Genomic DNA, 14,045 nt, shown 5'->3' with positions numbered 1-14,045 from the left:
TGGTGACCTTGGAAGTCGAATGGAATCTGTTCCAGAAGTCCGTTCAACTTCCAAAACGTTCGAAAACCAAAGCACCGCTTCTTATTGGCTGCAGGAAGCTCCTGCAGCCAATCGGAAGCCCAGTCAGACGTTCGGCTTCCAAAAATAGTTTGCAAACCAGAACAGTCACTTCCGGGTTTGAGACGTTCAGGAGCCAAAACGTTCAGGAACTAAGCTGTTTGACTTCCAAGGTACGACTGTATATGGTAGTAACAGTCATTTATGAACAAACTTCCCAAACATGTTTCTGATAGTGTATTGGCTAACAATTAAGTTACTGTCCCTTTCCTCTAGTTGGACTGAAAAGTTCTGAATAATGGTACGGGTTGAGCTATTAATAATAAATCCTTAAAATTCAAGCACTTCCCTGATACTTTTTACTTTGCTACATCTTTCTGGAGAAACAACAGGTTCCTCTCCACATGCATAGCAGAAATCAATGCAGATTATCAATATCCCCCTCTGCAGGTAATAAAATGCCAAGCAGTGTTTCTGTCTATCTATAGTGATCCTCCAGAATTGCTTTAAATTGGTTCTGATGTGTATAAAAATCATTTCCTTAATGATCAAAGCTTTTCTTTCTCCCCATGACATGTTATTTCATATCCACTACACATAACAGATGCTGGGCTTCCTTCTCTGTCCAGCCATGGTATACTAGGCAACTAAAATTCATGTAGGAGAGCAGGAATTAGAAGAAATGACTGTTTTGGGCCCTTTGAAGACTGTTTTGCTTATGCATTTGAGCAAAATCTGAAAAACCATTCTTTTGATTTATTTCTAAATGACATTTTAATGGCTTTTATTACTTTCTTCCTTTTAGTGGAGAAAAGCTCCCACTCTGGCTTCTTATTCTCATATACTGTTCCATTCCTGATACCAGTGTGGGGGTAAAATGCTGCAGAACCAGGAAATGTGCAGTTATATGTACAATGTTTAGGTTAAAAAGGCTTTACTTCTGTTATAATTCCATTATGTAAATAACAGAATTAAATATAGGAAGCAACCCTAATTACATCCATGTTTATCCATATTAATGCATCAGTCTAATATGCTATGTTAAATTGTCAATTTCTTGTGCACTCATTAGAACATTTTCTCTCTCTTTTGCACTATAAACGTACTGTGGCATCCATTAAAATATGCTGCTAAAAAAAATCTGTAAAATTTATATGTAAATCTGCCTGAAGAAAAGGTGTTGCAACATCCTTAGTATTGTAGGGGGAAATCCCATGGTTGGAATTTGAGCTAGAATCATAGAATCAAAGAGTTGGAAGAGACCACAAGGGCCATCGAGTCCAACCCCCTGCCAAGCAGGAAACACCAGCAGAGCACTCCTGACATATGGTTATCAAGCCTCTGCTTAAAGACCTCCAAAGAAGGAGACTCCACCACACTCCTTGGCAGCAAATTCCACTGTTGAACAGCTCTTACTGTCAGGAAGTTCTTCCTAATGTTTAGGTGGAATCTTCTTTCTTGTAGTCACATGTGGGTCCAACTGTGTCTTAGGTCTGAAGAGTCCCAAACACAGCTCTTAAACATATCCCGACTTGTGTGCTGATGGCCCACCCGATTCTGTTTTACCTGGGGGGGGGGGGACACTGTTTACAGCTAAATCAGAAGAAACGTCCAGCGGTGTAGGAAGCCCCACCAGCACCTGGGATATGCACATTTAACTGGGGAGGGGGTGATTTCAACTAGCAGAAGGCACAGGGTCTCCATGTCATGAAGGGGTTTGGAGGAACTGCACCCCACATGAAACTTTGGCTGTGATTTGGTTATGTGGTCCTGATGTGAGCACCAAATGCACTAAGGATTTGCTAAGAACAACTGAACTACTAAATTTGTATCCTATCTGTGAGGATCTCATGGTATGAGATGCGGGAGGAAGGTGGCAGGATCATGAGACAAACGCAGCCTTGTTTCTTCCGCCATCAGTAATTTGGCTTTAACAACCCAGCAAATTAATCTTGTCTAGTTTTGCATTCTCAAGGAATCTACCATGCAGTAACAAATTAAATTAAACAGCTTCAATATACCAGCATGATTTTTGTTTTAGCAAACAGTTCTCATGAGGAGAAGGATTGCATATTGTATATAACGAAAGTGGTTCTGTTACCTTTTACTTATTTGGCATCAGTTGAGCATGGAAGATGAGCATGGAAAACATGTTCATCCTTCATTCCACGTTGTTGCTGATGGAAGAACAAGATGCATGTTTGCATAAGCAAATGAGATTTATACCTCCAGTGTGCATGAAACTAAAAGAAAGGGAAAGTATGGGAGAAAATAGTTCCCCAATGGGAGCGTATTTATTTAGTTATTGAATTTATATACCACCCTTAGGGCTTAGGGCGGTTCACAGAACAAAAACAAAATATAAAACCACAATATATGTAATCATATGAGAATGTGTTGGGTATTTCTGGGTCCAATGGCTTAATTAAATTGGGCTGCATTACCCCTAAACAAAATACAGTTCCTCATCTCAGCTTAGTCTTACAAGTAACATCTAAATTAAGAATATTTACTTTTGTTTAAGGGGAAGATTCAGGACATGAGAAGTTTACCAATGAAGTGACAAGTGAGCATGCAGGAACTATCAGTTTTGCAAAGTTCATATGCTATATGCTTACACAATATGATAGAAAACAGGCATTTAGTCTTTCAAAGGAAAGATGAAATAAAGAGAGAATGAAAATGAAGACTGATGGGCTGCATACTTTTGAGAACATACAGTTCTTGGGCACTCTCTAGAAAGCCTGACAATTTCTGGGGAACCCTGCACTCCTGATCCAGCCATGGTTCTTGTCTCTGACCTGCTAAGAGCAGCCCAGTAAGCTTTTAGACATCAACAGCCCTGAGGGCGGGGTGGTTAAAGCCTGATTCAGCCACAGTCACTATCTCTGCTGCTATGGCACCAGGAAGATAATCATCTTTTGGACCAGGAGCACTGGGGAGATTTGATCTGCCACCTTCTCCCAAGAGTCTCAATTTAGCAACATAGGGTAGCATTCTCCCTCTTCCGTGTGTGTGTTGTGTGTGTGTGTGTGTGTGTGTGTGAGAGAGAGAGAGAGAGAGAGAGAGAGAGAGAGAGAGAGAGAGAGAGCTCCCACCCTCACTGCTACCCACCCCCACTGGTATGTACACCTGAAGGGCCACCCACTGCTACAACCATAAAGGTGGTTCATTCTCCCTCCTGCTCTGAAGGTCTGCTTCATACATGCAACTAGATTGCTTGATTTCCGTACACTTTATAGCTGAATGTGCAAACTGGCAATATGGAAAAACTTTTAGTTACAGGCACCTGAGAAAGATGTGAAAAGATGTGAAAAAAGGGTGAGAAGCTGCCAGCTCTGCAGGCAAGGGGTGACATAACTGGGCTCCTGAGCCCCCCAGGGGTGCAGCAGAAAGAATGTAGTTGGTCAAGGGAGCCAAGGACTCAAAAAGGTTGAAAACCTCTGGTATAATGAATCAGCCCTATAAAATATGCATGCAAGTTATAGATCCTTTACCCTTCTCTATGTATTTTTCTTACTTACTTACTTACACACACACACACACAAGGATATTTTAGACCAGGGGTCAGCAACCTTTTTCAGCCGTGGGCTGGTCCACCGTCCCTCAGACCATGTGGTGGGCTGGACTATATTTGGGGGGTGGGGGGCGGAAATGAACGACTTCCTATGGCCCACAAATAACCCAGAGATGCATTTTAAATAAAAGGACACATTCTACTCATGTAAAAACACACTGATTCCCGGACCGTCTGTGGGCTGGATAGAGAAGGCAATAGTGCCGGATCCAGCCCCCGGGCCTTAGGTTGCCTACCCCTGTTTTAGACTAGACTCTTACATTATAATTTCACAGGACATTTTGGAGCTGTTAATTTGAAAACGTTTTTAATCAGCAGTGAAATCCCAATTTGTTCTCACTCCCCTCAACAAGAAAATCTCTTTTTGGAGGAAAGGATGGAGTGAATTTACATTATAATGAGCAAATTCTTCAGAGCAAGTAGATCAGTGTTGACATAAAGGGTAATGGAAAAGAGACATTCCCATTTTGAGTCCTTTCATTTCCATTCTCTGTCTTACATATTCGCTTTCCTGCTGCTGAAGAAATACGTTACTTGCTTTATTCAGTCAACAATTGCAAAGCATTGTAAGTTGGCTAGAACTGAATGCGTGTGAGGAGAGCTGTTCCCTGTCAGGGCAGACAGACACACACACACACACACACACACACAAAGGCAACAAAATCTTTCACTGAATGTACTTGCTGCTACTTAGCTCCTAATTTCTTATAATACAGTTCTGTGATTTGCTTTAATTGAGGAATATTGTGTCATGTAGAAAGGTGCAACCTGCATGATTAGAGGGCTAGAGCATCTTTCCAGGAAATGCTAAAATGTTTGGGATTTTTTAGCGCAGAAGCAAATGATTAATTGGCAACCTGGTTGAGGTTTATAAAATCATGAACGGTATATGGCAGCCTTGTCCAACCTGGTGCCCAGCAGATGCTTTGGGATACAACCCCCATAAACTGCAGTCTGGGTGGCCAAAGGAAAGGGATTATGGGAGATTCGGTCCCATGGGAGGAGGCGTGTCATCCAGTTGCAGAAGGCTGGTATAGAGATGGTGACTGGAAAGAAGGGTTGAAGGGAAGAAATCAATGAGCAGTAGAGAAAGAAAGAAAGAAAGAAAGAAAGAAAGAAAGAAAGAAAGAAAGAAAGAAAGAAAGAAAGAAAGAACTTCTTCACACGTTGTATAATTAACACAGAGATGTGACAATGACTGCTGTCTTGGAAAAGATTAGACAAATTCATGGATGTTCACTTTTTCATTGGGCGTTAGCCACATAGCTAAAAAGTGAAAGCTCCGTGTTCAGGGGAAGGGTACCTGGGGGCAAATAAAAATAGGAAACCTGCTGATTTCTTATCTGCTTGTGAGGATTGTGGAAGCATCTCGGGGATGACCGTTGGAAATGGGATGCTGGACAAGTCAGACACTTGGTCAGAACTAACAGTTGCCTTTTGACATTCATTAAGTCTAATTAATTAATTGCCACATGATAATGCTACTCACATCTGTAAAACTCCCCTCATTTTTATTTATTTATTTATTAGTCTTCCCTCCCCCTTCCAAAAATGAAATTCAAAGCAGCTTTCAATTATTGTATGCCAAGGATGCTGAATATTGAATATGGAATTCTTCAAAGTTAATTGTGCAAAAGAATTTTATGCAAATGTGTTTTGGTGTTATTAGTTTGATATTTCAATAGTTGTAGAATAGAGGGGGCGGTGTTTAATTTTTTTTGTAAAGGTGTGATGGGAAAAGGGAACCATGGGTGGGAGTTGGTGTGGTGTTTGGGTGGCCTTCGTGAAGAAAAGGAAGACCGAATCTGCAACTTAAACAGAGTGATGCCTTGAACACTCACTTCTTTGACAGGCTCCCCAAATTTTGATTGAGGTAGTTATGAGGCATGAGTGATGCTCCCTGCCTTGAATGGCTTTCCAGAGATGCGTGTCCAGCCCATATGATGCATAGGCAGAAGAATGACTCAAACACGGAATATTATGGGTAAAAATGCTGTGTATAGAACATAAATATGTGAGATTCAGCTATGTCGATTTATTATCAGTTACAGAAAGTTGATTTATTATATCTGCACAAGCGTTATCAATTTGATCTGAGTCCTTTGGTAACCTGTTAGCTTCAGAAGAAGCACAAACTACTCTTTTGTATCCACTGCTGTTTGATGGATTTCCCACTGACTAGCACGAGATCACCTTACAGATAAAATAGGTTTTAAATACAATTTCTGTCCATCTTTCCAGTACTGCCAACTCTACAAAATTGTTGTTGTTGTTTAGTCGTTTAGTCGTGTCCGACTCTTCGTGACCGCATGGACCAGAGCACGCCAGGCACTTCTGTCTTCCACTGCCTCCCTCATGCTGGTAGCTTCGAGAACACTGTCCCACCATCTCGTCCTCTGCCGTCCCCTTCTCCTTGTGCCCTCCATCTTTCCCAACATCAGGGTCTTTTCCAGGGAGTCTTCTCTTCTCATGAGGTGGCCAAAGTATTGGAGCCTCAGCTTCAGGGTCTGTCCTTCCAGTGAGCACTCAGGGCTGATTTCCTTCAGAATGGAGAGGTTTGATCTTCTTGTAGTCCATGGGACTCTCAAGAGTCTCCTCCAGCACCAGAATTCAAAAGCATCCATTCTTTGGCGATCAGCCTTCTTTATGGTCCAGCTTTCACTTCCATACATCACTATCTACAAAATTAAGCATACATTAATAGTGGCTTTGCTGGGGACTTTAGTTTGTTTCTGACATTGCACTTACAGTGTTTCTTTCATCCAACGAGACTTCCTATCCTCTCCCCCTGCTCCCTCAGAATCTGCTCCAGTCTGGAGCAGGTTTTGAGAGAGGGGAGCTGCAGGGAAGAAGAGAGGATGGGCAAGTTCCATTGCGCACACAGAAGTCTGCTGCACTAGCTAGCAGAACAGCAGTGTGGGATATGACCCAGTACACTTAATATTTCTTATAGCTACAATTCTCAGCTTTCTCGCTTATTTCAATTAAAGGAATCAATCCAGGTGTGCCTTCATTTCTGAGCACAGATTGTCTGTCTACAAAACCAAGTTATACATTATGAGGTCCCATCTATTTCAGAGGGCTTCATGCCTTCCAGTGAAATTGGTTGAACTGACAGGTGTTTAACTTTGGATGAATCGTTCCCATTGTCCTTTAAAAACACTGAGATTCCAAGTGCAGAGCAATCCACATTCTAAACCAATAACTTCATGCAGTAGGAAATGTAAAGCTTAGTCTGTTGCAGTATAAGAATATATTCCTAATCCTCTAGAAGGCAATTGAAGTTTTAATTAAATATATAGTGTTTCAAAAATATCCATTTTTGTTTATTGTTGTTTCTCAAGGTAAAATGCAGCTTCCAACAGCCTACTAAGAAAAATAAAATAAAATACATTTTACTGGTTTGAAAAGCTGAAAGGGTATTAGCCCTCTACCAGACATAGTATTTTTAGGACACATGGGGGGCATTTCCCCCCCTCTCAGTGATTGCCCATGGAGCCTGTCTGCAAGTGAAATCCATACGTAATACTTCTGTCAGCAAAGCCTTACTAGAAAAGAGCTTATAATAGATATTCACATCTGCTCCTTTGGACACCCTAATCCATCGTAGAGATCTTTGCTGTGTCAGGCTTTGTTTTAGATGAAGTAGCCCAGTAGTTATAAATGTGTGCAAATTAGGGCATATTTATCATGCTTAGACTGGCTTCTCTTGTACTTATATCAGTGTCCCTCCTCTAAGTGTGGAGTGTGCAGAAATGTGCTGAAATAACTTGGAAAGTTAAGCCTGCTCTTTCTCCTCTAGCAAATTCAAAATCTAAAGCAAATTTTCCTCAGCCCCTTCATGCTTTGCTTGTTTATTCCATCCTCATTCTCATTCTGTTTACTTGTTTAATTCCTTTCTCCATTCTCTGAGTTGTGTAACCAGAATTTAGTACAGCGTATCCTATAGCAGAATTAATTGTTCTGTTTTCTGCTTCATTTTTGCAAATTCTGCAAACCATCACTAATAGAATTCCAAGCAGAGGAAAACGGGATACATCTCAAGAAAGGGAACAGACATTGGGTTGGATCAAGATTGAGTTAGTTGAGTTTAGGTTCCATTGAACTCAGTGGTTCATGTTCTAAGTCCCACGCATTTCAATGGGACTTAAGTGCATTTAAGGATGCAGTCTAAACCCTGGCCAGGGCCTGGCATGGTTTAACACAGTAGTTGTGCTATTGCCTTACCCATAGCCCTGCTGCTCATGTTGGCCAGGATGGAAATGAGGCAGGGCTGTATCTGGTGCTCAGTGCCCTGTGCCAGTTTGGACCCAGTGCCATCACGTGACTGCACAGAGGGCCATCTCAGCCCCTCTCCACCTCTGGAGTGCACCATTTTGGGATTTCCACTAGTCGCCACCAGGCAGGGATCTTGCCTGCCTGCACATTCAGTGGGTGGAAGGGGAGCTCCATGCCAGCAGGCTGATGCTGGCATCACCCCACAGGGGGAGCCTGGCAGGGTTGGGTGAAGGAGAACTTCTGCCCAATCCAGCACCCACCCACCCACCTGGTGCAAAGGGGATTGGGGCTGCACCCTCAGCTAGATTTACTCTAGCTCATTGTCAAGTGAAGCTTCTGTCTAAAATTCACATAAAAGTCTTGGATCAATTCATAACCTCAAATTCTTCTACTGACGTTAACCATGGCAAAGTCTCATTGAAAGCAATAGAGTAGAACCCATTGAAAGTGGTGGGTAGCCTTTGTCAATTTCCCTAATAGTACCCAACTTCACAGAGCTGTTGCAAAGATGCAAGAAATAAGGTTAAAAAGGTAAGTTGGTCATTAGAAGCATCTGCTGGACACCCATTTAGTATTAAGAAGTCATGCAGGAAGGCCCATTCTGAAATGTGAAAATGCACCCCGAGGCATGGGGGGATAGAGCAGGTTTTAAAAGGAGTATAAGATAAAATGTATTGGCACAGTGAATCTCATTGAAACTATGAAGTGAGATAGTTGCAATGTTAAATCCCACTGATTCAATCAGATCAACATTTATTATATGTGCATGTGCACCTATCCTCAGAATGGCAAGTTACTATTGGCTTCCGGGACTATTTATGAATTAAGGAGAAGGGATAACGGCGGCAGCAGCAGCAATAACAACAGCAACAATAATTTTATTATGGGAGGGCATTCCAAAGGGAGGGCATTCCACCACCAAGAAGGCCTTCTGCCTTGTTCCCTGTAACTTCACTTCACACAGAACTGGACCTCAGTGTCCAGGCTGAACAATGGGGGTGGAGTTGTTCCTTCAAGTCAGCCTTTGACCTGGAAAAAACAAATTCTTCAACTTTGGGTAATTTTTTAAACCATAGACCAGAACACATAAAGGGCTTATAATCACCCTGAGTGTATTTTGAACTTTCTGCTTTACCCCAAAAGTGCTTGTAATCATTACTTGAATTGCAGTGATGTCTTTCTTGGAAGGACCACATCTGCTTTGAAATGATTTTATTGATTTTTGATTGTACGTGAAGCTCATGATTATTACATTTAATTTATGAGGAGTTTCTCAGGTACGTTTAGAGAGTAATTCAAATATATAACATACCAGATCCTAGCTTAACTTTAGCTCTTAAGTGATCTCTCTACAATGGCATATTGGGGTAGAATAATAGAATCAAAGAATTGTAGAGTTGGAAGGGACCCAAGGAGTATAAGATAAAATGTATTGGTACTACATGATAGTGCTACATTGCCAGAGCTTTAGAAGAGCAGCACTGAACCAGCTAACAGTACCCTTCTCAGTAGCTCCAAGTAACTTTAGTAAGTAGAAAGACCCTCAGGAAGCTGAAGGCATATTGGAAGAGTTATTCAGATTCATTATAATATTGATAACAATTTATTAAACTTCTATACTGCCCTTCACCTGAAGATCCTGGGGAGGTTTGCAATATAAAAACAAAAATACATACCATAGTAACAAACAATAACACACACCCCACACACTCACAGTTTAAAATGCCATAGATTGTTCAATCACCCAAATGCCTGGGAGAAGAGGAATGTTTTTACTTGGTGCCTAAAGCTATATAGTGAGGGCACTAGGCAAGCAATTCAGATCACCCTCTTCCTGCCCAGTTGAGAAAACAAGGTCCAAGGTGCAGCCTGTCACGTGCATTGGGTTGATGACATGTTGGGGCAGCCACACAGTCATCATGGCAGCCATGAAGTCCTGTGCTGGACCTCTTCAGGGTCTCTTTCCATGGATTCCGTCATGTGTCCAGGGTCAAAAGTTATCCCACCCAACTCTTGACCTTGAGGCTGTCACAGGTTCCTGCTGTGGGAACCTCTGCTTGGCTGAAGGAATGCTACCAGTAAAACATGTACTTCCCTTTAGCCACCCAAATTTTCATGCTGGAACACTGAGTTACTGGCAATAGAGGGCGACAGAGGGCAGTGTGTATTTATAGCCTTTGCCTCAATCAGGCTTTTAGGTTTTGTAATGGAGTTGGAAGTTCCAGCCCTTGCCAGTTTTTGGAAAATGTAGATCTCTGCTGCTTCTAGATATCCTCCCCAGCCCTCTTTGACACCCTTTTTTGTCATCCACATTCACAATCTCTCGCTCTCTATGGGTTACAAATAAATGATTCTTGCTAAGCATCTGATATAATTTATGTTTTCAAGAGCTAGTTGCATTTTAGAGCCATTGAAATGTCTATTCTCTCTGGTCCATATTTTTACCTAGATTACAGAGTAAGCATTCAAGAGGGCTCCCCCACTTCCTTCAAATCAAGTTGGAAGCTCTTAGTTTCGATTCCATTGCAAGGAGGGGTATTGCAGGAAATGGACCTCTTGGTGTACATACTGGGCATCCTCTGCTTCCAAGGGTTTGCTGGATAAGTAGCTGTCTTCAGTTTGGGGGGCAGTTTTTGACTTCAATGCATAGCAAACGTTCATGCTCTCATTGCTAAACACTTATGGCCCCTTAAAATCTAAATTTTATTTATACATATACCTATGGTAAAAAATATTGTGCAAAAAACTTAAGGTTTGTTTTAAAAATTCATTTTATTGATTTGCATATTTAATTTACAGATTTATTTCATGTTTTAATTCAAAATTTTGCTTCCTGATTACAGAATATGAATGACTGGACTAAAGGCATTTAAGCCTTATATTAAACAATGGTCCCCACAGTTTTGTTTACTTGAATGGCAGTGTGAAATCCTCAGGTTTATTTAATCACTCTCAGATCTAATCTCTTTTAAACATTGATTTTATGTACTTTGTGGTAAAAGTGCTTGCTTATCTGAGTCTCAGTTATGTGCAGAAAATGGATAAATTGAACGTGAGAGTCTACAGCCTCAGGCATGGAGCTGCCAAAGTTGCTTCTTTACTCTTGTCTTCTGGACCTCTGATCTCCTTGCTCTATGTTATAGGTCGTATTGTAGCTCTCGCAAGCAACGATGGAACTGTTAAGACCTTAGAACTCAAATCGGGTCATCTGTCCAGCTTGTTGGGCCATGAAGATGAAGTTCAGAGCATCGTTTTTGATCACAAGGCAGAACATCTGGTCTCGGGTGGCTCTGATGGTACCGTTCGCATTTGGAACTGAGACACTTGTCCACTATTTTATTAAATCTCACAGTAATTCTCCTGCACCCTCCTAGCAGTGCCGGTGGCTTAAAATGTATTTCCATTATCTGAAATAAAGCAAAGTTTTCATATCTTAGTTTAATTTTATATATATGTACACACACTATCTTTTTGCAATCATGCCTGTTTATTTGGCAATAAAGAATGCATGAAAGGAAGATATCATTTGGCATTTTCCTCGAGAAATAGCTTTACAATGACGCCTAATGACAGAGGAGATGAATTGCAGGGGAAATTATCCCCACCACCACCAAGGTACTACAGCACAAGGCAGAAGAGAAAATATACTTTTCTGGCAGTGGTGCTATATTTAACTTGTTCTAACCTCTAAATTCATCTACACTTTAGAGTTCAATACAGATCTATACACACACACACACACACACACACACACATACAAATGTATTTTTTAAAGTAGTAATTCTGACTGACAGCAAAACAAGAATGTGTAAGTTTCAGACCAATGCCTTGACAGATACCCTTGCCTCATCATTCAGTAACTGCAGAGAGCCTCAATCTACCGACTGCCACTTCCTGGAACGTAGCCCTGCAGTCTCGTCTGATTCTACCGTTTTGAAATCGGCAGGGTTTCTGTTTTGTTTCTTTGGAAGGGAGTTGTCAAATGCAAAAGTATATTTATGGGTAATTTAGAAAATACCTTCCGTCTAGGGAGAGCTTCCCAGAGTGAACATGGACCCACTGAGTAGAAGCGTAGGATTTGTTTTCTTCGCCCAGAGGAGCGGCACGTTCCGCCGCCTGCATGATGCAAAATGCGAATCGCCGGCTGCTGTCCGTGGTGCTGAAGGATCCCAGAATCGGCTCGACAGAATGTGCTCCGAAGGTGCTGCTGTTCAGTGCTGAATCTTGCCAAAAGTTGCTGCCGTGCTTGAAACCCACACGTCCCCTATCATTTGTTTTGGGGAGAGCCTCTGGAAAGCCACACTGACACGATGGTGCTGCTGACTGCATTTCGGTCTGGATTGGCTCTAAGCTCCAGCATGCTGTTGCTGTTGCTGTTTCTGGAACTGGAAGCGTAGCACATTCTCCACCCTTGCCTGCTTTTTTGCAGATATACAGAGCGGCGTGATCTGGTGGGGGTCTTTTTTGGTGGGGGGTGGAACTGAAGATCGCAACCAAGGATATAAGGAGATAAAAGAACAATCTAGCAACAATGACCATAATTTTGGAGTGTAGCTTTATATCAAGCAGCCTCACCTCTGGACCCCCTTATGGTTGTTGATTTGAATTCTGAACACAGGGTTAAAGCTTCAGTCTCTTGGTGTATCTGCCGGGTTTCCTGTGTGAAATGGGAGGCATTGGGGAAAGGGATTTTCCATGATTCTTTCTTGGAAGTGTAATTAAGAGGACTTGCTGAAATTTTAATCTATGGTGGCCTGTAACCCTTTCCACTTGGAATAGGTAAGTATACATTTTACAATGAAATAAAATGTAGACTTCTCAAGAATTTAAAATCCCCTAAAATCAGAAATAATAAAAGAGAATAAATTTGTACTGTAATAGCTTTCCAGAGCTTATTTTTATGTTGAATTTTTAAACAACAGAATAGATTTTCATTCTATTCCATCCCTCCTCTCTCTATAAAAACACAGGCTAATGAAGTTCTAACAAAATACCCACAATGGCCAAATGCTGTAGGAAAGTATTGTTAACAATGTTAATCCTTTGTGAAATTTGTTTTCTTTTTATTCATAATGCTTGATTTTATTCAGTAGGTTCTCTGTTGTCCCCACTATAAATCAGGTTTTTTTTTGCAATTTGCTTGTTTTCTAAAGTTTCCACAGCTTTAAGCATGGGCTCACTGGAGCCTACCTGTAGCATGTAAGTGTCTCTCTGACTGAATCCGAAAGGCAGGCTAAACAGTTCTGCAACACAAATAAAACAGAGCCCAATGCTCTTGCCACTGCTGTAGGATGTACTCTTGTGGTAAAAGCATATCTTGAACTTCAAGTAATGAAACATTCTGAGCAGACATGTGAAACACCCAATCCCCTTCTTTGCTTTCTCTCAGCACTGAATAAACTGCTTTGTCAACAGGATCATCTAGTTTGTTCTGCAAGATGCAAGGCTTGCTTTTTCCCTGAGTCATTCTTGCTTGGCAGCATTTTATTTTTAAAAGAACCTGGAGTATATAGATGCATATACAGATGTCCATATAAATGATACACATTCATTGTGTACATGTCGATATAAAAATTACATATCCTATCATTATTAGCATGTCTATATCAGTTAGATATAGACCACTGTTAAGTTGGTCCCAGACAGCAAGAGATTCAAAAGAGGTAAGATTATTGCTTTGATTTTAACTCTATGCCACACATCCAATTAATTGAAATAACTCTTGCCATAGAAGATTTTTGTTATAAATTTAGAATTTATAGAATTTCTGTTTTCTCTCCAATTTCATAAAAACCCTCCTTCCCACCCTTTTCTTCTCTTGCTCTTGGGCAAGAAGAGTGTTACAGGAGTAAGTCTGTCAGAGTGAGCACAGCCAATAGTAAAGCAGCAAAATAGAAGTAGAGTGTGAGGGAAAGGCAGGACTCCCCTTCGTTTTGAAACCAGGCAATCTGTGTACGTGCCTTCTGTTATGAATTCTGTGGATTATCTGTGTGTATATGGTGGTGTATGAGATACTAAGCTGACATGGCCTATTGAAATAATTAAGTGTGCCTAGTAGGTTTCTCCTTGTACATGCTCCTTGTATATTTTGATATGATATTAGATGCCCTAAGACTAGGGGGGATGATATTAG

The 14,045-nt window shown here is 41.2% G+C and overlaps 1 protein-coding gene across 2 annotated transcripts in view; it reads left to right on the top strand.

The window, feature by feature from the left end:
* SPAG16 (sperm associated antigen 16) overlaps positions 1-11,343 on the top strand; it is a 399,910-nt gene extending 388,567 nt beyond the window's left edge. For both annotated transcript variants that reach the window (XM_081924719.1, XM_081924718.1), the window contains one exon: positions 11,056-11,343. In XM_081924719.1, the coding sequence (XP_081780845.1) occupies positions 11,056-11,231 (176 nt within the window). In that variant the 3' untranslated portion in view covers positions 11,232-11,343. The remainder of the gene's footprint in view (positions 1-11,055) is intronic.
* Positions 11,344-14,045: the final 2,702 nt, after the last annotated feature.

This window comes from Podarcis melisellensis, assembly GCF_964234715.1.
Source record: "Podarcis melisellensis genome assembly, chromosome: 1".
Classification (NCBI taxonomy): Eukaryota; Metazoa; Chordata; class Lepidosauria; order Squamata; family Lacertidae; genus Podarcis; species Podarcis melisellensis.
The sequence above is the reverse complement of the archived record's forward strand: the minus strand, read 5'-3'. Positions and strand labels throughout refer to the sequence as shown.